The sequence below is a fragment of the Balaenoptera borealis genome, assembly GCF_965194805.1.
Source record: "Balaenoptera borealis genome assembly, chromosome: 2".
In the NCBI taxonomy this organism is placed as follows: domain Eukaryota; kingdom Metazoa; phylum Chordata; class Mammalia; order Artiodactyla; family Balaenopteridae; genus Balaenoptera; species Balaenoptera borealis.
Window position 1 is genome coordinate 57,413,312 of NC_138867.1, and position 27,615 is coordinate 57,440,926.

At 37.0% G+C, this 27,615-nt stretch overlaps 1 protein-coding gene across 8 annotated transcripts in view; it reads right to left on the reverse strand.

Moving 5' to 3' along the window:
* Positions 1–27,615, reverse strand: part of LOC309619161 (survival motor neuron protein) — a 261,837-nt gene that overhangs the window by 223,518 nt on the left and 10,704 nt on the right. For 3 of the 8 annotated variants that reach the window (XM_082374101.1, XM_082374099.1, XM_082374100.1), the window contains exons 2-9: positions 23,960–24,031; positions 22,366–22,485; positions 21,282–21,482; positions 20,977–21,132; positions 19,414–19,494; positions 18,184–18,294; positions 8,487–8,537; positions 219–244 (exon numbers count right to left, since the gene is read on the reverse strand). In XM_082374101.1, coding sequence (XP_082230227.1) covers positions 8,490–8,537; positions 18,184–18,294; positions 19,414–19,494; positions 20,977–21,132; positions 21,282–21,482; positions 22,366–22,485; positions 23,960–24,031 — 789 coding nt within the window. In that variant the 3' untranslated portion in view covers positions 219–244; positions 8,487–8,489. Of the gene's footprint in view, positions 1–218; positions 245–4,366; positions 8,078–8,486; positions 8,538–18,183; positions 18,295–19,413; positions 19,495–20,976; positions 21,133–21,281; positions 21,483–22,365; positions 22,486–23,959; positions 24,032–27,615 lie in introns of those variants that run through there. The other 5 variants (XM_082374102.1, XM_082374103.1, XM_082374105.1 and 2 more) reach the window with 4 other exon arrangements.

Here is a 27,615-nt window from a genome sequence, read left to right on the forward strand (position 1 = left end):
GGATGTATTCAGACAAAAAGAATTATGTAAAAGAACACGGACTGTAGTATTAAATAGCAAACAACTGGAAGCAACCTAAACTTCCATCCGTAAGAGCTCAATCAAATAAGTATGGTACAAATCTATATATAAGAATATCTTGCAAATGTTTAAAACAAGACAGTTTTACATACTGATATGAAGTGTTCTCCAAGAAATACTGAGGAAAGAGTACTTACCTATTATAAAGCACTATACGAATTACCTATAAAAATGGAAAAATAAAAAAGTTTAAAGGAGTTAGATGATAGATATAGCTTACCAAGTGTACCTTCATTACATATTATTTATTTTTTATTGTCAGTAAATGTACACAGCACAAAAATAGAATACAAAAGAGTATACTGTGAAGTTCATAATTCAAAAAGATACATGTACCCCTATGCTCACAGCAGCACTATTCACAATAGCCAAGACATGGAAACAACCTAAATGTCCATCGACAGATGAATGGATAAAGATGATGTGGTACATATATACAATGGAATATTACTCAGCCATTAAAAAGAATGAAATCATGCCATTTGCAGCAACATGTAAGGAGCTAGAGAGTATCATACTGAGTGAAGTAAGTCAGAGAGAGAAAGACAAATACCATATGATATCACTTATATGTGGAATCTAAAATACAGTAAGTCCCCTGCATAACGAATGAGTTCTGTTCCAAGAGCGTGTTCGTAAGTCCAATTTGTTTGTAAGTCCAACAAAGTTAGCCTAGGTACCCAACTAACACAATCGGCTATATAGTACTGTACTGTAATAGGTTTATAATACTTTTCATACAAATTATACATAAAAAACAAACAAGAAAAATAAAACTTAAAAAAATATTTTTATTTATTTATGTATGTATGTATGTATGTATGGATGGCTGGCTGGCTGTGTTGGGTCTTCGTTGCTGCCTGCGGGCTCTCTCTAGTTGCGGCAAGCAGGGGCTACTCTTCGTTGCAGTGCGCGGGCTTCTCGTTGCAGTGGCTTCTCTTGTTGCGGAGCATGGGCTCTAGGCACACGGGCTTCAGTAGTTGTGGCACGTGGCCTCAATAATTGTGGTGTGCAGGCTCAGTAGTTGTGGCTCGCGGGCTCTAGAGCGCAAGCTCAGTAGTTGTGGTGCACAGGCTTAGTTGCTCCGCAGCATGTGGGATCTTCCTGGACCAGGGCTCAAACCCATGTCCCCTGCATTGGCATGTAGATGCTTAACCACTGTGCCACCAGGGAAGTCCCCCAAAATAAAACATTTTTAATCTTACAGTATAGTACTTTGAAAAGCACAGTAGTACAGTACAGCAGCTGGCATAGAGGGGCACATTCACATCTTTGAAAGTCTGCAACTTGAAGGTTCGTATGTAGGGGACTTACTGTATGACACAAATGAACCTATCTATGAAACAGAAACAGAATCACGGACATAGAAACAGACTGGTGGTTGCCAAGGGGGAGGGGGTTGGGGGATGGATGGAGTGGGAGGTTGGGGTTAGCAGATGTAAGCTTTTATATATAGAATGGATACACAACAAGGTCCTACTGTATAGCACAGGGAACTATATTCAGTATCCTATGATAAACCATAATGGAAAAGAATAAAAAAAAAAAGACTATATCTATGTATAACTGAGTCACTTTGCTGTACAGCAGAAATTAACACAACACTGTAAATCAACTATACTTCAATAAAAAAATATTGATTAAGAAAAATAATTTGGGGCTTCCCTGGTGGCGCAGTGGTTGAGAATCTGCCTGCCAATGCAGGGGACACGGGTTCGAGCCCTGGTCTGGGAAGATCCCACATGCCGCGGAGCAACTGGGCCCGTGAACCACAATTACTGAGCCTGCGCGTCTGGAGCCTGTGCTCTGTAACAAGAGAGGCCGCGATAGTGAGAGGCCCGCGCACCGCGATGAAGAGTGGCCCCCACTTGCTGCAACTAGAGAAAGCCCTCGCACAGAAACAAAGACCCAACACAGCCATAAATAAAATTAATAAAAAAAAAAAAAAAAAAAAGAAAAATAATTTAAAGGAGTAAGATGATCTATCAATATCTTACCAAGTTTAACTTAATTACATATTTATTTTTTTACTGTCAGTAAATGTAAACAGCACAAAAGTAGAAAAAATACAAAAAGGTACACTGTGAGGTTTCCCTCACCTCCCTGTGTCTTCCAGTCCCTCTTCAGTAGCAACTAGACTATCGCCGTGAGATGATAATCAACGCACATACATGCATACATGTAAATGCATATTGACACAAATGGCAGGTAGCATAATACACACTGTTCTGCACCTTACTTTTTTCATTTAAATATATTTTCCTATCAGATTGCTATACATAACAAGCAACAATGTAGTTTAAGAAAAACACACACACAGAAAGAATTAAAAGAATAAACTGAATAATGTTCAAAAACTGATTCAAACTATTTTAGAACTTTTACTTTATAACATGAATAACGATGGAGAAACAAATAATTTAAATAAACTATAACAAGTAGATACTCTAATAACGATAAGTGTAAAGGATGAGGGCTTTAGTAACTATTTATTCTTTTGGGGAAGCAATATGACAACATATGATGATCTACAGCACTATTTAGATTCTGAGGCCCAATACATGAAACTAATCAACAATTCACAAAAATAATTCTATGGAACTACAAACAAAAAAAGCCCAAAATAGACCTACTACTGTCACAGAGAAGTATATATATATATACACACACACACACAGACACACACACATATACACACACACACACATACCAATAACCCCAAATTTGGCATATGAACCTTATGTACTTGAGAGATAGAGTGTAATATCATTGTTTAGCACATTTTGTTTTAACCATCACAACAGATTAATCTTTCAGAAATCATCCAACAACTGAAAATTAATTGTTCCAAAATGAAAAGGTGATGCGATGAACTGTGCCATCCAACCTAGTATTCAAGAAAATGATAGGGCTTCCCTGGTGGTGCAGTGGTTGAGAATCTGCCTGCCAATGCAGGGGACATGGGTTCGAGCCCTGGTCTGGGAAGATCCCACATGCCGCGGAGCAACTGGGCCCGTGAGCCACAACTGCTGAGCCTGCGCGTCTGGAGCCTGTGCTCCGCAATAGGAGAGGCCGCGACGATGAGAGGCCCGTGCACCGCGATTAAGAGTGGCCCCCACTTGCTGCAACTAGAGAAAGCCCTGGCACAGAAACGAAGACCCAACACAGCAATCAATCAATCAATCAATCAATCAATCAATAACCCCCCCCCAAAAAAGTTTAAAATCATAGCCATTGAGATGTTTAAAAAAAAAAAAAAAAGATAAAATGTTTGTTTAAAAATAGGAGGAATAGCTGGTAGTGTACTTGTTTTCCTGTGATAGGTTATAAAACTGGGCACAATTTACGATGCAACTGTTTCCAGGCATTGGGCAACAGAGAGCACAGGGTGAGATTCTTGAGAAAGGGAAACAGGTGAGCTTTGCATTCACCTCCTTTGGCTGGACACAATTTCCAAACTGCAGCATGAAAGGTGGAGCCTGAGTAGAGAGTACTGTTCTTCCTGGGTGGGTGGAAGAAACGGAGATTGGAGTCTAGGCTCTGGAATAAGGCAGCTGGAATTTGAGGAGGTAAGGTCTAGAGAGGAGGGACTTAAAGAGAAGGAGCCCCAGAAATCTGTGTAGGATTTCCACTTAGGTCCTTGCACATGCAGGACAAGACTCCACAGAGCCTGGCAGAAGCAGTTGCTGGGGGGCTAAGAGCTGGAGAGAGAGTTCTGAAGTCATACAGAGTTCTACCACTCACTATGTGGTCCAAAGCAAGTCATTTGGGAATAATAATAGTAACTAACTTGAGAGTGCTATTAAGATTCAATGAAATCACAATGCCTAGAAACACATAGTAATCATTCAAAAAATATAGCTATTATTACTTGTAAAGGGAAGAAAAATATGATGTGACAGTTTCTAGTTTCCTGTACAAAAAAAACCCAACTAACACAGAGCTAAGAGTCTACTGAAACGAAGTTCTATAAAGTAAGATTTTTTTTTTTACAAATTTAATTTAAATTTTTATTATAAATTTTACAGTAAAAGTAAAATGAACAACATCCTAGAAGTCAAAATTCTACCTACAGGTAATGGCAAGAGTAGGGAAACTACAGAGTCCAAATTTTACCAAACAACGTACAACTTTCCAGATCAGCAGCTTAACTGGAAAAAACATGAAGTCTGTAAGCAAACAAATTTCAAATCAAACCCCTGCTCCCCTAACTAACAACTGAGTGGTATCAAACAAGGTAGCTATGCTATCTTTTTATATATATATATATATATATATATATATATATATATATATATATAAAATAAGATTTTATTTACTCTTAACCAGAAGTATCTATCTAAACACAAAGACTCATTAATATTCAGGTACACTGCTTCACATCTTTCTTCTTCTGCCTAGAAACCAAGTTTTATTTAAAGTGGAATGCAGCTCAACTCTAAATTATATGCCATTTTAAAATGTAAAAGGTCAATTTACGTGTCACAATAACTAGTGATGAAAGGATCAGAACTTCTAAGCTCAGAAAATTACTTTCTCCTACAGTATGGAGGTTTCTTAAAAAACTAAAAATAGAGCTACCACATGATCCAGTAATCCCACTCCTGGGCATATATCCAGAGAAAACTCTAATTTGAAAAGATACATGCACCCCAATGTTCATAGCAGCACTATTTACAATAGCCATGACATGGAAGCAACCTAAATGTCTATTGAAAGATGAATGGATAAAGAAGATGTGATATATACATATACAACGGAATATTACTCAGGCATTAAAAAGAATGAAGCAATGCCATTTGCAGCAACATGGATGGACCTAGAGATTATCATACTGAGTGAAGTAAGTCAGACAGAGAAAGACAAACATCATATGACATCACTTACATGTGGAATCTAAAAAAATGATACAAATGAACTTATTTACAAAATAGAAATAGACTCACATAGAAAACAAACGTATGGTTACCAAAAAGGAAAGGGGGAACAGGGATAAGTTTGGAATTTGGAATTAACAGATACACACTATTACATATAAAACAGATAAACAACAAGGACCTACTGTATAGCACTGGAAACTATATTCGGTATCTTATAATAACATATAATGGAAAAGAATCTGAAAAAGAATGGGTATACATACATGTATATGTATAACTGAAATCACTTTACTGTACACCTAAAACACTGTAAATCCAACTATACTTCCATTAAAAAAAATTTAAAAAAAAAGAAAAAAAGAAGAGAAATTAGTTTCTCCAAAAGCTTCTCCAACTATATTACTTGGTGTCTTCAAAATATGTTACATATATAATCTCAGGACAATAGCTGAACCCACAAGTAATAATAATTTAAAACATTCCTGTGCAAAAGAGTACATACTGTATGATTGCAGTTCTAAACTAAGTAAAACTAATCTTTGTTCATAGAGGTCAGAATGGTGATTGCCAGGATAGGTAAGTGTGGTGAATGACTAGAAAGGGGTACAAAGGAACTTCTGGACTGAGGGAAATGTTCTTTTATCTTGATGTAGTAACAATGGTATACGTTCTCAAAACTGATCAAACTCTTCACTTTAAATCTGTGCATTTTTTAAAAAGGTTTATTTATTTATTTAATTTTTGGCTGCGTTGGGTCTTCATTGCTGAGTGCAGGCTTTTCTCTAGTTGAGGTGAGAGGGGGCTACTCTTCGTTGCGGTGTGCGGGCTTCTCACCGCGGTGTCTTCTCGTTGCGGAGCACGGGCTCTAGGCACGAGGGCTTCAGTAGTTGTGGCACGCAGGTTCTAGAGCGCAGGCTCAGTAGTTGTGGCGCACGGGCTTAGTTGCTCTGCAGCATGTGGGATCTTCCCAGACCAGGGCTTGAACCCATGTCCCCTGCATTGGCAGGCGGATTCTTAACCACTGTGCCACCAGGGAAGTCCCAATCTGTGCATTTTATTGTATATAAATTAACCTCGAAAGAAGTATTTGGAAAAAAAAATGAGAGCAATGTAAAAATGTTCTTGAATCCTCTTGAAAGGCCACAATTCATACATAAAAATGATAAAACGCCAAGTATTTTGTGAAATACCTGAATACTGAATGTCTTCTACTGATTGCTATATATAAACATGGATTTCTGCAGAAGCAGGAGTTGCTTTGGTTAAACTTTCAGAATTTTATTTCTGAACTGAATTCACTGTTTTCCATTCACCAAGAGCTTCAAACAACACATAACTTAAGTTCATAACCATTAACCCTGTAGTTTATTTCTGTTAATGGCAACCATACAGAAAAGCTAAACTTACAACATGACTTTGATAAAGTAATCCCTGGCTGATCCTTTAATGAAGGTACTCTTCAAATATGACATCTCACCTTCTATTTGCCTATCTTCTGAATATAGGTACAGACCATGGAATTTTCCATCTAGGATTCTTCATAACCACAAGGACAATTACTACAGTGAAAGCCAGAAAACAAGCTGTTTTGACTTCATTTTCTCTCTTCTTTGACATTCCCTCCAATCTGTGCTCTAAGCCCATTCTAGACTTCAAAAAACTGTGCCAGATATGGTAGACATGATGAAGAATGAGATGTAGTGCCTTGCCTCTAATGACAGAGGAAAGACAGATATATAAACCATAAAGATAATATACTGTGAAAAACTATGTAATAGAAATAAGCAGAGAACAGATTCAAAGAGGGGAACTTACATGGATGGAGAACAGATAACAGTGGTATGACATTTGGGCTATAGCCTTAGGCCTTGAAACACACTGCCTTAATGCTTCTAGCTTGTGCATTCTCTGCCTGGAATACTTCAGTCCAATTCATCCCCTGCCTAGTTTTTCTATTCTCTTTAGACTTAGCTGAATAACCTAGCTGAAGAACTTCAATTGAATAAAACCGACTTTAATCGAAGAATGAGATACAGGTAACTACACTTTTAAATGTGAGGATTTATATAATTTAAAAAATATCCCTCCCAGGAATGCATAGATTTTGAAAAGATGTTTTTTGAAATTTGCTTTTCAAGGCAACATGGAAACATCCACTAAGAATCATAATGTCCACAACCTTTTATTAAATAGTCACAACACATGAAGTTACCCTAACGTTATGACAGAATAGAATCGAGTACTACATATACGAAGGTATTTACTAATGTTATTGAGAATGCCAAAAGCTACTGAACTAAAGGAACAGCGGCATAACATACAGGCAAACAAGCTGATAGAAAGAATATGTAAAAATATTAAAAATGTGAAAAAAAAAATGTGATATTAAGTGGGGATATATATACACACACACATGCACAAAATACTGATGACAAACATCAAAATATGGATGAATATGGACCAAAAGTGTAAAATAATATGTAAAAAGGGAATACAATAATAGACACATAGATTTTACTAATTTAGTTAAAAATACTGAACATTTTTCTTATGTACTTTTCAAACACACAGAAAATAGAAAAAAATAGTACAGTGAACACCCATATGAACACCACTTAGATTCAATAACAGCCATATATGCTTCATGCACACACATATATACATTTTTCTAAATCATTTAGAAATGTATTACAAACACTGTAACACTTCACTTCTAAATACTTTAGTATGCAAATTTAAAGACATTCTCCAGAAACTACAACACCCTTATCACAGCTCATAAAATTAGCAATAGTTATCTAATATCATTTAAAATCCAGTCTATATTCAAATTTCCTCAACCCCCAAGTCTCTTATAAATAGCTTTTCAAAACCAGGGTCTAATGAATAATGAAGGATGCCACATTGTATTTGGCTGTTATATCTCGTCACTTTTAATCTGGAATAGTTACCCACTCCATGTGATTTTTTCTTTCATGACAGTGACTTTTTGAAGAAAGGAGGCCAGTTATCTTCTACAACATTCCACGTTCTGGACCTCTCTGATCATTTCTTTTGTGGTGTCATTTAACTTGTTGCTCTATCCCCAGTATTTCTGATAAATGGGAAAGTAGATCCTAAAGGTTTGTTTAAATTCCAGTTAAACTTTTTTGACCATAACACTTCATAGGTAATACAGTGTATTTCATACTGCATCTCAAATGAAAAAGCAAGTCTGACTGTCTGATTACAGTGACGCAAAATTTCACCTCTGATTCTAAGGATCTCTTTATTATAAAGGTATGTTTTCCTTTCAATACAACCAACCAACAAGTATTTGCTGAGATGATACTTTGACATCATGAGAATTCTAGAGGGGATTTAGATCAATCTTTCATCAAATAGTTTTTGCATCAAAACGTCTTTAATATTGTTTTACATTAACTTTTCTACTTTTCAGTATTTCAATTTTTAAACATGTATTTTCTACAAACTACAAAATTTATAAAAAAGTAAGATTCTCTTTTATAATGATGGCAGACTTACTCCTTAATTGAAATGTGAGCACCTTCTTTCTTTTTGACTTTGTTTGAAACCCTGTAAGGAAAATAAAGGAATTTAGAAGCATAGAACACGGGAGAAAGTATTTGCAAACGAAGCAACTGACAAAGGATTAATCTCCAAAATGTACAAGCAGCTCATGCAGCTCAATATCAAAAAAACAAACAACCCAATCCAAAAATGGGCAGAAGATCTAAATAGACGTTTCTCCAAAGATATACAGATTGCCAATAAACACATGAAAGGATGCTCAACATCACTAATCATTAGAGAAATGCAAATCAAAACTACAATGAGGTATCACCTCACACAGGTCAGAATGTCCATCATCAAAAAATCTACAAACAATAAATGCTGGAGAGGGTGTGGAGAAAAGGGAAACCTCTTGCAGTGTTGGTGGGAATGTAAATCGATACAGCCACTATGGAGAACAGTATGGAGGTTCCTTAAAAAACTAAAAATAGAATTACCAAATGACCCAGCAATCCCACCCTGAGAAAACCATAATTCAAAAAGAGTCATGTACCACAATGTTCATTGCAGCGCTATTTACAATAGCCGGGACATGGAAGCAACCTAAGTGTCCATCGACAGATGAATGGATAAAGAAGATGTGGCACATATATACAGTGTAATATTACTCAGCCATAAAAAGAAACGAAATTGAGTTATTTGTAGTGAGGTGGATGGACCCAGAGTCTGTCATACAGAGTGAAGTAAGTCAGAAAGAGAAAAACAAATACCGTATGCTAACACATAAAAAAAAGAAAAGGAAAAAAAAAAGAAAAAATGGTTCTGATGAACTTAAGGGCAGGACAGGAATAAAGACGCAGACATAGAGAATGGACTTGAAGACACGGGGAGGGGGAAGGGTAAGCTGGGACAAAGTGAGAGAGTAGCATCGACATATATACACTACCAAGTGTAAAATAGCTAGCTAGTGGGAAGCAGCTGCATCGCACAGGGAGATCAGCTCGGTGCTTTGTGACAACCTAAGGGACAGGGAGGGTGGGAGGGAAACGCAAGAGGGAGGGGATATGGGGATATATTATACATATAGCTGATTCACTTTGTTATACAGCAGAAACTAACACAACATTATAAAGCAATTATACTCCAATAAAGATGTTAAAAAAAAAAAGAATAGAACACACATTTTATACAGAAGTGAACATTTTGTTTCACATAAGACATTTCATTAATTCTCTTTAACAAAATATCATCAGAAAATAAGTCTACCGCCTTCAAATGTACTTTAAAAGTGACTCCAAAGTAAACAATTATTAGGCTGCAATTAAGAAAGTTTTCTTCTTTCACTAAGTCTGAAGATGTTCCTAAGCCAACTTATATCCTATTTTCTGTCAAATAAAATATATAATGTGTCATACTCATTTATTAAAATAAAACCATTAAAAACCAGTACTCACTAGACAAAAATACTTTAGAAGTTAAAAAAAAAAAAATCAAGACTCAAATATTTACTGTTTTTCCTGGTTATACTTAGCACAAATGTCCTACTCCTCTCTTCTCTCTTCCGGCCTCGATGCCTTCTATCCTTCCCTACATATATACTAGCTTTCGACTTCACTATTAATCTATATCTTTGAGGCCACAAGATGTATTAAAGGAGATTTGTTACTAACAAGTACCAAAGTTAGAGCCTGTGCTATGTTATTTCAGTAACATTACTCTCATTCATCTGCATTCTGCTAGGACTTCTAGAAAGAGGAAAATGTATAGGCTAAGAGCTAGGCCCAAATCCTGTCTGGCTGCTCTTATGGGAACAGGTTAGTAATGGAAAAGTTGTCAATCACGTATGCTTCTGTGAAGCAATGGTTCAGAATCGCTACCTGAAGGCAACGCTCTCTAAAACACACATAAGCTATTGGAAAACATGACAATGAACAGTAGCTTCTTCTTTTTAATGGTAAAAATTTCCAAGGGACAAAAATGCAAGATCTAGGAAATGGCAATTTGTTTACACTTCTGAATATGCACATAGGTTTATATTTTAATTTATGCAGATATACAAATAATACTGCAAAAAGTAAAGATCATTTCTCTGGAACAAGTTAATCATAGCTTAGCCCTGAATTTGTGGCAAATATACTGGACAAGGCTGCTTTCCTAGGAACTGCTGCTTGAACTCACAAAAGAAACAGAAACATCTGCATTTTGTTGGTTAGGACTAGAGTTCAAAGTCGGTTGAAAATCTGCTAGGTTTTAATAACAGTACAATCAAGTATGTGAAATATGAAAGTTTATGAGTACAATTAACCAACTTTAATTTTCATCCAGGTCATCCTTCAAATCAAATATATTCTGAAACGTTAGAACACTCATATTTTTTAACTGCTGCTAGAGTTATCAAAGAAGAAAGCAATAAGGTGTATAACTATTTAAGGCTGTGGTAAAACAAACATTTTCAAGTTGCGCCAGTGGCAATACACATGGAAAGAATTGTGGAAAGGCAGTCAACAGTATCCAAAGCTACTAAAATGTTTAAAAACTAAACTAAAATAAAATGTTTATACTTTCTGACCCAATAATGATAATTCCAGATGTCATAAGGAAATAATCTGCAAGAAGCTTTATATATAAGAATGGTTATCTAATTACCAGAGGAAAAACTTGCTAATGTTCAACATTTAGCAAATGATGAACTTATTCTGAACCAGACTTACTATGAACCAGGCACTATTCCAGATGCTAAAGATCCAAGGTTATAAGACAGACAAGGTCCCTGCTCCCATGGAGCTCACATTCTACTAGAAGGAGACAGATAAACAGGTAAAGAAAATCATACCAAGAACGATAAATGCCACACAGAGAATCTAAGTGGGGTGATATAATAGAGAATGAGGGCGGATCACTTCTAGCTTAATCAGGAAGATGAAATTTCAGTTGAGATCTGAGTAAGAAGCCAGACAAGTGAAATACAGGGTAATAGCTTTCCAGACTAAAGAATAACGAGTGCAAAGGCCCAGAAGAAGGTATAAATCTGGACATGAGCAAGAAAAGAGGCCAGTGTTGCAGGAGTGTACTGAGTAAGAAGAGTGTGGAGGAACTTCCCTGGTGGTCCGGTGGGTAAGCTCTACGCACCCAATGCCCGGGTTCGATCCCTGGTCGGGGAACTAGATCCTGCATGCATGCTGCAATTAAGAGTCCACATGCTGCAACTAAGAAGACTGCATGGTGCAACTAAAGATCCCGCATGGTGCAACTAAGACCCCATGCAAATAAATAAATAAATACTTGAAAAAATAAAATAAAATAAAATATCACTCTAGCTGCTGTATTCAGAATGGATTTGGCAGGATGGGACTTGAAATTTCGTAAGCAAAAAGAATACTTGGGATCTGCTGCAGTAAGGTGAGAGATAATGATGTCTTATCCAGAATATATAAAGAGCTATTACAACTCATCAACAAAAAGACAAACAACCTATTTAAAAAATAGGCAAAGGATGTGAATAGACAGTTCTCCAAAAAAAGATATATAAATGGCCAACAAGCACATGAAAAGATGCTCAACATCATTTAGTCATTAGGGAAGTGCAAATCAAAACCATAATAACTATCACTTCATACCCACTAGGATGGCTATAATCAAACAAGGAGACAATAGTAAGTGTTGGTGACGATGTGGAGAAACAGAAACCCTCACACATCACTGGTGGTTATAATAAAATGGTGCAGTCACTTTATTTATTTACTTATTTATTTTTTAAAGACTTCTTTTTGATGTGTACCATTTTTTTAAAGTCTTTATTGAATTTGTTACAATATTGCTTCTGTTTTATGTTTTGGTTTTTTGGCCAAGAGGCATGTGGGATCTTAGCTCCCCGACCATGGTTCCGCTACAGTGATCTTTTGAGCCAGCAATTCTACGCCTAAATACATACCCAAGAAAACTGAAAACATATGTCCATACAAAATTTTACACACAAATGTTGGTAACAGAATTATTCATTGTAGCCAAAAAGACGAGACAACCCAAATGTCCATCAACTGATGAATGGATAAGCACAACGTGGTACATCCATGCAATTAAAAGAAATGGGGACCCGAACGAACTTTTTGGCCAATCCAATATATCCCGGTTAAAAAAAGAGATGATAGTATCTTGAATGGGTATTAGTGGAGAAAAATCAAAGTGCACTGATTCAGGATCTGTATGGAAATAGTCAACAGAACTTTCTTACAAATTGGTTATAAAAAGCGAAGGAAAGTGAGGAATCAATCAATGCTAATTCCACATTTGTGGCTTGAGAAACTGGTGCTGGCAGTGCATCAATGTCACTGCTTACTGAGATGGAAAGGCTGTGGGAATAGAGGTGTATGAAATAACACTGACAGTTCGGTTTTGGCTATATTTGGTTTGAGATGTACCTAACAGACATTCATGTGGTGAGGGAAAACAGGCAGTTGGATAAACAAGTCTCAAATTCAGAGCTAGACATCTGAGAACTTCCAGTACAGACATGCCATTTTAAGTCCTAGAGCAGATGAGGTCACCTAGTGAAAGTTTATAGTTAGAGAAGAGAAGGGGGCTATGGGTTGGGCATAAGGAATCCCACACAGATATTGGGTAGAGGAGGAAAAGCTGTTAAAGGAGTCTAAAAGGAGCAGCCAAGGAAGAAGGTATAAGACTAGTAGACTAAAACGTGTTACTGAAGGCAGGAGAAAAAAGTCTTTCAAAAGTGTAGTCAAATATATTAAAATGTTGCTGAGAGGTAAGAGACATAAAGCAGAGAACTGACCACTGAGTCAGCAATCTGGAGGTAAAATCTCAATACAGGGCTCCCCTGGTGGCACAGTGGTTAAGAATCCACCTGCCAATGCAGGGGACATGGGTTCGAGCCCTGGTCCGGGAAGATCCCACATGCTGTGGAGCAACTAAGCCCACATGCCACAACTACTGAAGCCTGCGTGCCTAGAGCCTGTGCTCCGCAACAAGAGAAGCCACCACAATGGGAAGCCCGCACACCGCAATGAAGAGTAGCCCCCGCTCACTGCAACTAGAGAAAGCCGGCACGCAGCAACGAAGACCCAACACAGCCAAAAATTAATTAATTAATTAATTTAAAAAAATCTTTAAAAACAAAAAAATCTCAATACAGTAGGAAAGACAGAAGTCTACGTGACAGGCCTGAAGAGAATGTGAGATAAGGGAGTAAGGAGGACAACTAGAGGTAATTTTTGGAAGAAGTTTGTCTATGAAGCGGAGGAGAGAAATGATGTGATCACCAGGGAAGTTAGAAAGAATATAGTTGAAGTAAATGGTCAGTAAAGTTTTTTTTTTTTTTTTTTGGCTACACAACGTGGCATGGGGGACCTTAGTTCCCCAACCAGGGATCGAACCTGTGCCCCCTGCAGTGGAAGTTTGGAGTCCTAACCACTGGACTGCCAGGGAAATCCTGAACTAAATTCTTATAGAATGTCTTTATATATAGAAAGATGAACATAAAAACAATACATTTCTTATGAGCACTCATATATACCTGAACACAGAGAAAGAGATTTTGATAGGCTATACGGCAAACTAGTATCAGTGGTGACCTCTGGAGAACGGGTAGAAACTGGGCCTGGCTTTTTTTTTTTTTTTAATTTTTATTGGAGTACAGTTGATTTACAATGTTGTGTTAGTTTCTGCTCTAGAGCAAAGTGAATCAGGTTATACATATACATATATCCACTCTTTTTTAGATTCTATTCCCATATAGGTCATTACAGAGTATTGAATAAGAGTTCCCTGTGCTATATAGTAAGTTCTTATTAGTTATCTATTTTACATATAGTAGTGTGCATATGTCAATCTCAGTCTCCCAATTTATGGGCATGCCTTTGGTCACCAACAGGATTTTTGTCTCACCTTTAATTTTTGAAAATTTTACAAGGTTTTACATTTATCACTTGTAATTAACAAATATATATTTTTAAAGGATACAAAACAATGTAAATGGTATGAGGACAAAACTATATTTAAAAAGTCAGTCATGTAAGACTAAAGAGATATGACAACAAAAGGTAACATGTGGCCCTGGACTGAATTCTAGATTAAAAAAACAACCTTCTTTTGTTGTAAAGGGCATTCATAAGACAACTGGCAAAATTTGAATAAGGACAGTAGATAAGATCACAGTATCAGTATTAATCGATTTAAGTTCCTGATTTGATAACTATATGGTGATTATACAAAAGAATGTTCTTGCTTTCAGGAAATACATAGTGTATTTAAATGCTAGGGGCATCGTATCTGCAACTGATTCTGAATAGCTTCGGGGGGAAAAATATAGATAGATACAGAGAAAGAGAGAGAAAGAGAGAGGAGAGAGAAGGAAAAATGAAATGAATGAGAATGAGAAACCTAAAGGGGTAAAAAGTTGACATTTGGGGAACCTACACATGGAAATTCTTGTACTATTTTTGCAACTTTTCTGTAAGTCTGAAATTATTAAAACAACAACACACTTGTATTTTGTTTTGGTTACCTACCAAAGCTGAACCTTCACATACCATGTGATCCAGCAATTCCACTCCTAGGTATATACCCAAGAGAAATGAAAACGTACATCCACACAAAAACTTGTACACGAATGTACGTAGCAGCATTATTCATTACTGCCAAAAAGTGGAAACAACCCAAATGGATAAAATGTGGTATACACAACAGAGTATTATTTGGCAATAAAAAATGAAGTACTGATACATGCTACAACACAGATGGATCTAGAAAATATTATGCTGAGTGAAAAAGGATACACACAAAAGATCACATACAGTACAATTCTATTTATTCAAAATGTCCAGAATAGGCAAATCCAAAAGAAGATAGAAAGTAGTTTAGTCATTGCCTACTGCTGGGAGGTTGGGGAAAATGAGGGTTTGTGATTTTCTTGGGGTTGGGGGTTAGATAATGAAATTATTCTAAAATTGATTGTAGGGACTTCCCTGGCGGTCCAGTGGTTAAGACTCTGCACTTCCAATGCAGGGGGCGCAGGTTCAATCCCTAGTCAGGGAACTAAGATCCCACATGCCGTGCAGTGTGACCAAAAACAAATAAAATGAAATGAAACAAAATGAAACGAAACGAAATGAAATTAAATAAAATAAAATTGATTATAGTGATGGCTACATAATTGTGAATAAAAACTAAAACCACTGACCTGTGGTTTCATACACCTCTATTCCTGCACTTTAAATGGGTGACCTGTATACCATGTAAATTGTATCTTAATAAAGCTTACTTATTAAAAATATTTAATAGCCTCAAATTGGAAACAAACCAAATGTCCATCAACGGTTAAAATGAATAAACAGATTATGGTATATGTATACAATGGAATGAAATACAGCTACAACCACACACAACAATGTAGATTAATCTCACAAAGTGCTGAGCAAAATTAGCCAGCCATAAAGGAGTATATGTGTGATTCTATTCACAAAATTTAAAAATTTGATGACATTGTAAGTCAGGAAAAGGGTTACCCTTAGGAAAGGGATTGGTAATGACTGGAAGGGGATAAAAGGAAACTTTAGGATTGTGGTCTTTTTCTTGATATTAGCGCTGATTACACAAATGTGGTCACTTTGTGAAAATTCATCAATCTGTAGACTTCTAATATGTGTACTCTTCTGCTTGCATATTTCAATAAAAAGTTTACACTAACAACAACAGCCAAACAAAGCCATGAACGTTTGCATAATATGAACCTGAAAACAAGGCAAAATATGGTGCATCTGGGTACTAGAACTATGGATGGATTTTGCCCCCTCTATCTTTCCTGTCTAAAAAGTTTAAAAGTAAACATAACTTATGCCAATACTTTACATATAATTATTTTTCAAAATACAGTTGGCCTTCTGTATCCACAGATTCCACATCTGCAGATTCAACCAACTGCAGATCAAAAATATTAGAAAAAAGGAATTCCAGAAAGTTCCAAAAAGCAAAACTTTAATTTGCTACACACCAGCAACTACTTACATATCATTTACATTGTATTAGGTATTATAAGTAATCTAAAGATGATTCAAAGTAGACAGGAGAATGTGTGTAGGTTATATGCAAGCAGTATGCCATTTTCTATAAGGGATGTGAGCATCCCTGAATTTTGGTACCTGCAGGGATCCTGGAGCCAATCGCCTGCAGATACCGAGAAACGACTATATTTCATAATTTACAGAAAACATGCAGAGAAATTTGAAGTGCAGAAGGGGGAAGCTTAGAAAGTTATCAGATGACTGGTCTCAAAACACATTACGAACTATTAATTTAGTTTCCATTATCATTTCGGTCATTAAAAGGGGAACTTCATCATATCGTACAAATATATCAGGGTTATACAACAGCTGAAGAGTAGCTTTAAAGTAAGAATATTGGTGGAGGAATGTACAGATGATATACTTATAAAATAATTACATCTTCAAGTCAGTTGTTTAGTTTCTTCTATATATTAGTTAACTAAAAATTCAAGTATCACATCATAATCTTAGCATGCCATATTAGTTTCATTTTTAAAAAACTTTAAAATTTCCTGCTAAATTACAATAGAACATGTGTGCAACAGATGGATGCATAAAACGAGAAGTTTGGAGCCTCAGTCCCTAAGGTCCAGTTTGGCATTTATCACACCAGACTTTCACTGTGCACAAAAATAACCTATTTTTTGGTCTTTCTTTTCCTTTTTTTTGGGGGGGGGGCTGGGGGAGTGGGGGGTATTATCCTTTCTTTTTCCATCTCCTACAACCCATTTTATTTCAAATCAAAACAGAAAGACTAATGAGATTGGAAAATAATTTAGAAAAAGTTTCATTAAATTAGAAAATGTACACATTTGTCCCTTGATAGCCATGGGGGATGAGTTCCAGGATACACCCCCATCCCGCCCTGCCACTGAACACCAAAATCTGCAGATGCTCCAGTCCCTTATATAAAATGGCACAGTACTTGCAGGTAATCTATGCACGTCCTCTCATATACTTTAAATCACCTCTAGGTTACTTATAATATCTAATACTATGTAAATAGTTGTCAGCATGCAGTAAATTCAAGTTTTGCTTTTTTGGAACTTTCTGGAATTTTTTTCCTTCGAACATTCACAGTTGGTTGAACGCATGGGTGCAGAACCCATGGATACAGAGGGCCAACTGTAATAAAAATAACCTAATAATATGAAAGGTTTTTAAATGCACTACAACTGTACTTAGTGGGGACAATACACGAGTAATTTTAGCCTTAGATAGCTGTATTGTTTAAAACTGTAAGGTACAGACATACCTTGCTTTATTGTACTTTGCAGATACTGTATTCTGCACAAATTGAAGGCTGGGGCAACCCTGTGTTGTCAGATAGTAGCTAGCTTTTCTCAGCAATAAAATATTTTAAAATTAAGGTAGGTACACTGTTTTTAAGACATAATGCTACGTACGTACATAATACGTACTAGAATACAGTATAGTGTAAACATAACGTTTATATGTACTAGGAAACCAAATAATTCATGACTTGCTTAATTGTGACACTCACTTCATTGCAGTGGTCTGGAACTGAACCTGCCTATAGTTTTCAACTCTTAGGATATACCTAACATAAGAAACCACTTTTTAGTCACAAACGAAACAAAGTCACAAAACCACAAAGTGACTGTCAGGAAAGATGCTGAGTGATCACTTACCATATAGTAACCAGTATGATAACCACTCATGTACCAAGAGATTAACATACTTCCCAAAGCATCAGCATCATCCAGAGAATCTGGACATATGGGAGGTGGTGGGGGAATTATCTGGAAAGAGAAAGATACACTTTAAAATCAGTAGACAAAAACATAAGGTCTGGAAACCTATTTTATGTACAGAATGCTGGATGTTAGTTGTATCTTTTCCTACATTCCATGTCATCTCCTAGTTAAAATTTTTTTAAAAATCTGGGATTTGGAGAAAGCCAACCAGTAACAACAACAAGAGACCAATAAAATTAAATTGAACAAGAATCAAAAGGCAACAGGTCACATAAAATATTTAAACATTTTGCTTTCATTAGACCTATTTTTCTGTGCCATTATGAAGCTATAGGTAAAAACCAAGGATAAATACTTCCATGGTTTTCCTCAAAAAACACCCACACAGCGTTTCAAGTAAAAGTTCTGGCTAGAACATCTGCACTGCCCCCACCCCAACGCAGTCTGCCAAAAAGTGTCTTTGTATTTTGCCTATTGTTGATATCTAAAAGTTTACCATTAGATATCCGGACAGTCTACATGATCAGACCATGCCTGGAAGGGTAAAACATTAATCTTAAGGTATGGTGTAATTAAATCCTTTTGGATAGGCGCTATCTCCCTTAGAATGAGATACTGCTGCCAGGAAGGAAGGATGAATAATATGGGCTATAAGAGGATTGAGTCTGGGTAGCAGAAGGTCATTAAAAACAAAAACCCTGGGACTTCCCTGGTGGCACAGTGGTTAAGAATCCGCCTGCCAATGCAGGGGACACGGGTTCAAGCCCTGGTCGGGGAAGATCCCACATGCCACGGAGCAACTAAGCCCGTGTGCCACAACTACTGAGCCTGCGCTCTAAAGCCCGCGAGCCATAACTACTGAGCCCACGTGCCTAGAGCCCATGCTCCGCAACAAGAGAAGCCACCGCAATGAGAAACCCGGGCACCGCAAGGAAGAGCAGCCACTGCTCGCCGCAGCTAGAGAAAACCTGCGCACAGCAACGAAGACCCAACGCAGCCAAAAATAAATTAAAAAAAACCCAAAAAACAAAAACAAAACCCTGAAGTTTAGTCCAAATTTTTACCCATCAGAACTTGGCTGTGACATTTCCGAACTACCTATGTTCTGCTAAATCCCAAACTGTGTATGAAAGCAAAGTTTAATCTGAATTCTTTTGCACTTACTGGTGGTCCAGAAGGAAATGGAGGCGGCCAGCATGACGGGAAGGGTGGCGGCGGCGGTGGGCCACTGAATTTTAGACCTGGCTGTAAAGAACATTTCAAAGAAAGACCAATTTAACAGTTTCAATATGTAAAGAGCAAAAAAGAATTCAATGTCAAAAGAATCGAAATAATTGCCCAGAATAATATCTATATTATTCATATCAAAAAGGTTAAATAGAATTTCACGTACCAAATGCTGAAGTCATATAGACTCATAAATTTAGATTTTTCTCGTTTCCTTTCTATGTAGACATTCAGACAGTAAAGCCAAAGTAAGAAAAATTTAAAATTACCTAATAAATCAGAGACCGTACACTCAGCAAGACATTTCCATCATAAAAGACTGTATCTCCCGCAATTTCATTAACTAAATTGCATAATCTATTGGACGTCCTTTCACGTACATATGCTAATTTAGCGCATATATTATAAAAATTAGTGTCTCTCACTTAACAAGAAAAATCAGCCCCCTGAGACCAATGAAGCATGTTCGTTATGTATATAAATTAAGAGGTCTGACCATTCTGAAAAATGTAATAGAATATAAACCTCAACAAGGAAGCTCTCAACAGGGAATTCTAAGGGAAAGTTTTAATGTCACGCTTGATTTTAAAAATCTTTATTATTATCACTGCCTGAAGAAATCAATGCTTTATACAAAACTACTGGACAGGGACTTGGATTCCATGATATAACCTAAACTAAAAATCCTTTTTGTTTAAGTTGATTTGCTACTGATAACCAAAAGAACCATGAATAAAAACAGTATTTACATTTTGCTCTACAAAACAGTCTGGGAGCTTCTTTGGATTTCACCTGTATCAGATGTAAATATTGTGTTCTCTTCCAATTTTTATATACCTTATACAAGTGACACAGGGAACTACAGCACAACATCCAGCTGATGATAAAATATTATACTTTCAAACTTAAGTTTGCTAATCTATTTTTTTAAAATTAATTTTTATTGGAGTATAGTTGCTTTACAATGTTATGTTAGTTTCTGCTGTACAGCAAAGTGAATCAGTTATACATGTACATATATCCCCTCTTTTTTCAATTTCCTTCCCATTTAGGTCACCACAGAGCATTGAGTAGAGTTCCCTGTGCTATACAGTAGGTTCTTATTAGTTCTCTGTTTTACACATAGTACAGTATATATGTCAATCTCCAAAAGTTGGTTAAGTTATTACTCTAATATACCTAATACTCTATAAAAATTGTTAGGAAAGGCTTTCATTATAAACTATGCTGCATTACTATCTTATTTCCTTTTCAAAGAATTCTCAGGTATGTATTTACAACATCTATGGAAAGCTACGAAAGCTTCATGAGGGAAATCCCTAGCGGTCCAGGTGGCCCGGGTTCAATCCCTGGTCCGGGAACTAAAATCCTGCAAGCTGCAGGGCGCAGCCAGAAAAAAAAGTTTCGTGAGAAAAGCTACAATTCACTTAATGGAGGGGCTGAATGTTCCAATACTATATTAACTATTTCCTGGAAAACCTTTTCTGGGTAGAAGTTTACCTTTCCTGGTCCCAGACCTGATCCTGGCATATGGGGTGGTGGAGGGAGAAAAGAGTTCCATGGAGCAGCTTTTGACTTGATGCTATTTGGTTTATTTACAGGAGACCTGGAGGAGTTCTCGCTTTCATCTGTTGAAATTTGACTTTCATTTTCATTCTTTTAAGAGAAAGAAATACATGTATTTTTGTTATAAAGGCATCATTAAGAAAAATATAATGCTTCAGTGGACCAAACTGACAACCAGTTTTACTGCTTAATTTCTCATCTAGTTTCTGCTTCCAAGAATTCCATTTTTTTATCCTTACCTCCCGAGCATTCTGTTCTATATTATTAGCTACTTCAGAGGTTGTGGAAAGTAGATCAGACAGATTTTGCTCCTCTCTATTTCCATATCCAGTGTAAATGACAACACAGGTTTCTCTCTTAAAGTCAATCGAGGCAATGGTAGCTGGGTAAACACAGCCATCTTCTGACCAAATGGCAGCACATTTGTCACCAACTTTCCACTATAAAAGAAACCAAAGATAGACACACACACACACACACACACACGCACATTTCTTTAAAAGAGGGTAAACTATAATCTTGTTTGGGTGGGGTAGGGTTGGGGGTGGAGGGGATAGTCTCCAGTTAACTGTTCTGGGATGCAGAACGTTATAGTGAAAAAACTTCGGGCCAAAACCACAGAAATCTGAATTCTAATATAAATATAACATGACATAGTCCTGCCGTTTATATAATCATGGACCAGTTTCTTAATCTCCTTGAGTCTTATCTTCCTCATCTGTTAAGCGGGTGTAGTATAATCTGCCTCACATATTTGTTGTGAAGAACAGAAAGGAGGGGAAACATGTAAAGTGTCCAGTACGCTAGCCCAGCACATAGCACGTGCTTATCAAACATCAGCTCTCTTCCCCCTTGGTAATGATGAAACTAAAGCAACTAATTAATGAGACACCAAAATAATTAGCCTCTATGTGGACTGTTTTAAATAGCAGAAATGACTCTACGCAGAATATCTGGTCCCCAGGTATTAACAGTTTTAGGATTTTTGAAGGAAAAAAAAGGATACCTCTCTCAGTTTTAGAAAAGTCAAACACTGCCAATTCAGTTTAAGCCTTCAGGTACTTCTTCCAAGTTGCACTGCCTTCTTCCCCTCTACCCCCAACATAAACACTATCCTGAATTTAGTATTTATCATTTCCTCCTAATTCTTTATATTAACATGCATGTTCCTAAACAATAGAAAGTTTAATAAGTGCTTTAGAAATTTTATGATTATATGTCAATAGAAAACACTGTCCTAATAATTTAAAGGTATTTTATACTATTTAATAAGGACAGTAACAAGAAATTCTTTGAAGTTAAATCTCAAGGTTTTAAAATAACCTGCTTCAAGGGAGTTGTGGTATTCTTTCTTTGGCTTTTATTCTTCTTAGCAGGTTTTCTTTTAGGTGTGCCTTTTGGTTTTTCTGAAACTTCGGAAATGTCACCGTTCTTTAGAGCGTGCTATGAAAACATGAATAGAAACGTACATGTTACAGGGTGATATACTGAAAAAGTCACAATGTAACTCAGTCACTATAAACTGGTCTCCAGGCCCCACCGTCTCAGATAGCTTCTATTTCCTCTTTTCACTATCCCACATGCTACAGAAACTGCTCTTGAAGGTACCATATATCTGATAATCAGCTCTAAGGACCCTTTTAAGCAAGTCTCCTCACTCTCAACCTTTCCATAACATTAGACTCTGTCAATCATTTTTCTTTTTGATAGTCACAACATTTTTGATGACATAGCAATGTTGGGCCCTAATGCTTTTATTACTTCTCTGATCAAGTCTAAAACTTGGGCACTCCCAACAAGAACTGGCCATCCTTCTTTACCAGCTTATGATCATCTATTCCTATTACTTCAATTATACTTTCTATGCAAACAAACTTCCAAAGCTATTATCCAGCTCTGACTTTTCTCCTTAGTTCAACATTTCCAATTACCAATTTCATATCTTCACATTTACCTCAAATGCAACACAATTAAAAGTAAACTCTCTCTTGCCCAAATCAGTTCTTTTTCTCTGCTCAGTCTACTTCCCCATGCAATATCACCAACCCCGTCCCACATCGAGCCCCATTTTAATCTGCGTTTTATAGAACTCTCTTGGTAACTCTGCATTAGTGTTACTTCTAGTCTAAATGTATGTTGGAAAGCATGTTATTGACAAATCTAGAGTTCAGCTTCAAGGATGACATACAGATCTGACCTCTACCTCATGCTACAGGAGTGACTAGGGGTGGAAGTGGACTCCATGCTTGGTGCTCTGTATGAGCGTATGCTCTGTGCCTGGACTACTGACGGCCCATGTATGATGATCAATAAGACTAAGCACCTTAGTGGGGAAAATGATGATATTGGACAACTGTGTAAATGTCTTGTTTGAGCCACAAAAAAATAGACTTCGCCCTGCAAAAGAAATGTATATTCCTTGACATTCATCACCATCAGGAACACCTGACTTGACACCTCATAGGATCTGGGGAGGATTACATTAATTTAATGTATGTAAAGCACGTGGAACAGTGCCTAGAACACTGTAAACACTCTGCAAGTATTCATTACTGCACGAGGCTATTTATCCTCAATATTATTTCAATAAAGGCTTGTTAAATGTTTCAAAAGTATCATTCAGATTGTCCTTCCACTAATCTGAATTAGAAGACCATGATAGTTTGATACAGTCTAAACACATTAAAAATTATAAACGTTTAAAACTCTGCTTAAATTGCCTCTGTTAAAGGGATGACATATAGACTGGCTACCAACTTCTAAAGGAAGATAACTAATTTATCTAACCTGTTATCTTTTAATCTTCAAAATTAGACTAATATGTACTTTAACATTTTACTGTAAGTATGCTATCATTTTTTTCCCCGAATGAGTACACATGAGGAAATAAGGAAAAGAATAAATAAGCATTTCATACCTTAAATGAAGCTACAGCTTTATCATAAGCTTTTATCAATGCTGTATCATCCCAAATGTCAGAATCATCACTCTGGGAAGGGTAAAGAATAAAAACAATTCATGTTTGGTTGGATTTCATCAAAAATGTGTGTTAGTAACAAGTAATAAGAGCTATCTTAATTCAGACATAATGAAATTACATTAAAAATGGGTATTTTAAATCCTAAATAAACCACAAGAAGCCTACCTGCTTAGAGATTATGGGACATTACCCCCAAAGCTAGACATACGTAAATGTTCTAAGAGTGCCATGAAGTAAACACTCCACAATTTAATTCCTATCCACCAACCATAAGTGGATCTGCTCAAGGGTAATCCACGTTTCAGTCTTTTCTAAGAGCAGATAAAGGGTTTAGTTTGGCAGAACGGGAAAACAACCGGCCACCAGGGATTTAAGACATACTGTCACACAAAAGAATAATATAAAATAAATATGATAAAATATTAAAACATGAAGTACAAACAAATGTTTTAATTCAAAAGTGGGAAGGAGAGGCTGAGAAACACTCTTGCCATAAACCCCTCTCCCGGTGTGGAGACCCACAGTCAGGAGTGAACTCACAACCTGGAGCTTTTCCCTGAGGAGCAACGGGTCTGAACTCCAAATTGGGCACCCTAGGTTTTAAGATCAGCACCTGAGAGATGAGTTCCCAAAACATCTAACTTTAAAAACCAAGGGGATTCACATCCGCGAAACCCACAAGGGAACAGTGACTGAAAGGGTTCCCATGCTTGGAATCACCCCTCCCCTCCAACGACCCAGCGCAGAAGCAGCTGATTGAGAGGCGCCCAGACTTTCTGTCAGAGGCTCATTTGCTTATCTTAAAGTGCTGACCTGCAGAGTAGGCATTTAATTTAACATACATCTAGGGACCTGCTGGGACACTAAGGACAGAGGCTAGCAGCACCATCTTTATGCTATCTGCCTCACTCCAGCCAGCAAGGGCCATCTTTGCCCTCTGCTGCTCTCCACAGCAGCAGTAACTCCTAGAGGGGAGCTTTTATGCACATCTGATGTCCCAGTTTTTATGTCTGGTGTCCTGGTTTTTACAGCTGCAGCCCAGGGTGGGGCTTACTGTGTTCTTGGGTCCCGTGGGACTGTTAACAATCAAAGAGAGTCCCAGTTTTTATGTCTGGTGTCCTGGTTTTTACAGCTGCAGCCCAGGGTGGGGCTTACTGTGTTCTTGGGTCCCATGGGGCTGTAACAATCAAAGAGACAGTCCTTGGCGGGCTACCACCCCCAGGAAACTGCACAGACAGCAGACTGAAACACACCCCATTCTTTCTGTGAAAAAGGCCTATTTGCTTGTAAAGGAAATTAGTCTTGAGGAGGAGGCTTCTAGTTTGGTGCATAGCTAGGGATCTACAGAGATGCTCAGAGGCTCCTGTATGCAACATCTGCACTCTCTCTCTGCCTGGCTCAAGCTCACTGCATCTCCCAGAAAGGAGCTTAATGTAAAATGTGACATCAAAGACAAAATGTGAAGGGGAGTAAAAATGTAGAGCTTTAGAATGAGTTCAAATTTAACTTATTATCAACTTAAAATAGATGGTAATAAATATAAGTTTTTATATGTAAGACTCATGGTAACCACAAGGCAAAAATCTATAGGAAATACACAAAAGATAAAGAGAAAAATATCTAAGCATACCATTAGAGAAAATGATCAAACCACAAATGAAGAGAGAGGAAAGAAGGAAACAGAAGAACTACAAAACCTCCAGAAGAAATTTAACAAAATGGCAATAAGCACACACCTATCAATAATTACTTAAAATGTAAATGGACTAAATTTAAATTCTCCAATCAAAAGACACAGACTGGTTGAATGGATAAAAAAACAAAACTCACCTATATGCTGCCTACAGGAGACTCACTTCAGATGTAAGAACACACACAGACTCAAAGTGAAGAGATGGAAAAAGATGTTCCATGCAAATGGAAATGAAAAGAAGGCTGGGGTAGCAATACTCGTAAGACAAGTAGACTTTAAAACAAAGACTGAAATAAAAGATAAAGAAGAGCACTACATAATAATAAAGGTGTCAATCCATGAAAAGGATACAACATTCGGCAATATTTATGCACCCAACACAGGTGCCCCTAAATATATAAAGCAAATATTAACAGACCTAAAGGGAGAGACAGACAATACAATAATGGTAGGGAACTTTAACACCCCAGCAACGGACATATCATTCAGATAAAAAATCAATAAGGAACCATCTGCCTTGAAAGATATGTCAATCAGATTAACTTAATGGATATATACAGAGCAACAGAAATACACATTCTTCTCAAGTGCGAAAGAATATTCTCCAGGATAGATCATATGTCAGGACACAAGTCTTAATAAATTTAAGAAAATGGAAATCATATCAAGCATTTGTCTGACCACAGTGTATGAAAGCAGAAACCAATTATAAGAAAAAAACTGGAAAATTCACAAATACGTGGAGATTAAACAACATGCTACTGAACAACCAATAGGTTAAAGAAGGAATCAAAAGAGAAATCAAAAAATACCTTGATACAAATGAAAATAGAAACATAACGTACCAAACTTAGCAAAAGTAGTTCTAAGCAGCAAGTTCATAGTAATAAATGCCAATATCAAGAAACAAGAGGACTTCCCTGGAGGCACAGTGGTTAAGAATCCGCCTTCCAACGGGTTCGAGCCCTGGTCCGGGAAGATCCCACATGCCGCGGAGCAACTAAGCCCGTGTGCCACAACTACTGAGCCTGTGCTCTGGAGCCCTCGAGCCACCAAATACTGAGCCCACGTGCCACAACTACTGAAGCCCGTGAGCCTAGAGCCCGTGCTTCACAAAACGAGAAGCCACTGCAATGAGAAGCCCGCGCACAACGAAGAGTAGCCCCCGCTCGTCGCAGCTAGAGAAAGTCTGCGTGCAGCTACGAAGACCCAACGCAGCCAAAAAGAAAGAAAGAAAGAAAGAAGAAAAAGTCTCAAACAACCTAAGTTTCACCTAAGTATTAGAAAAAGAGGAACCCAATGAAACTCAAAGTTGGTAAAAGGAAGGAATTAACAAAGATCAGAGTGAAAATAAACGAAACAGAAACTAAAAGACAACAGAAAAGATCAATGAAGCTAACAGTAGGTTCTTTAAAAAGATAAAATTGACAAACCTCTAGATGGACTCACAAAGAAAAAAACATAGGACTCAAATAAATATAATCGGAAATGGAAGTGGAGACATTACAACTGATACCACAGAAATACAAAGGATCTTAAGTAACTACAGTCATCCCTCAATATCCGCAGGGAACTGGTTCCAGGACCCACCATGGATACCAAAATTGATGCTTGCTCAAGTCCTTTATATAAAATGGCATAGTATTTGCGTACAATCCTGCATACTTTATTGTTAGTAATACCTAATATAACATAAATGTTATGTAAATAGTTGCTGGCATACAGCAAATTCAAGTTTTGTTTTTTGGAACTTTCTGGAAATTTTTTTTACCCAAATATGATTGATCTGAAGTCGGCTGAATGTTCAAATGTGTAACCTTAGGATGTGAAAGGCTGACTGTACTATGAACAATTATATGCCAACAAATCTGACAACCTAGAAGAAATGGACAAAATTCAA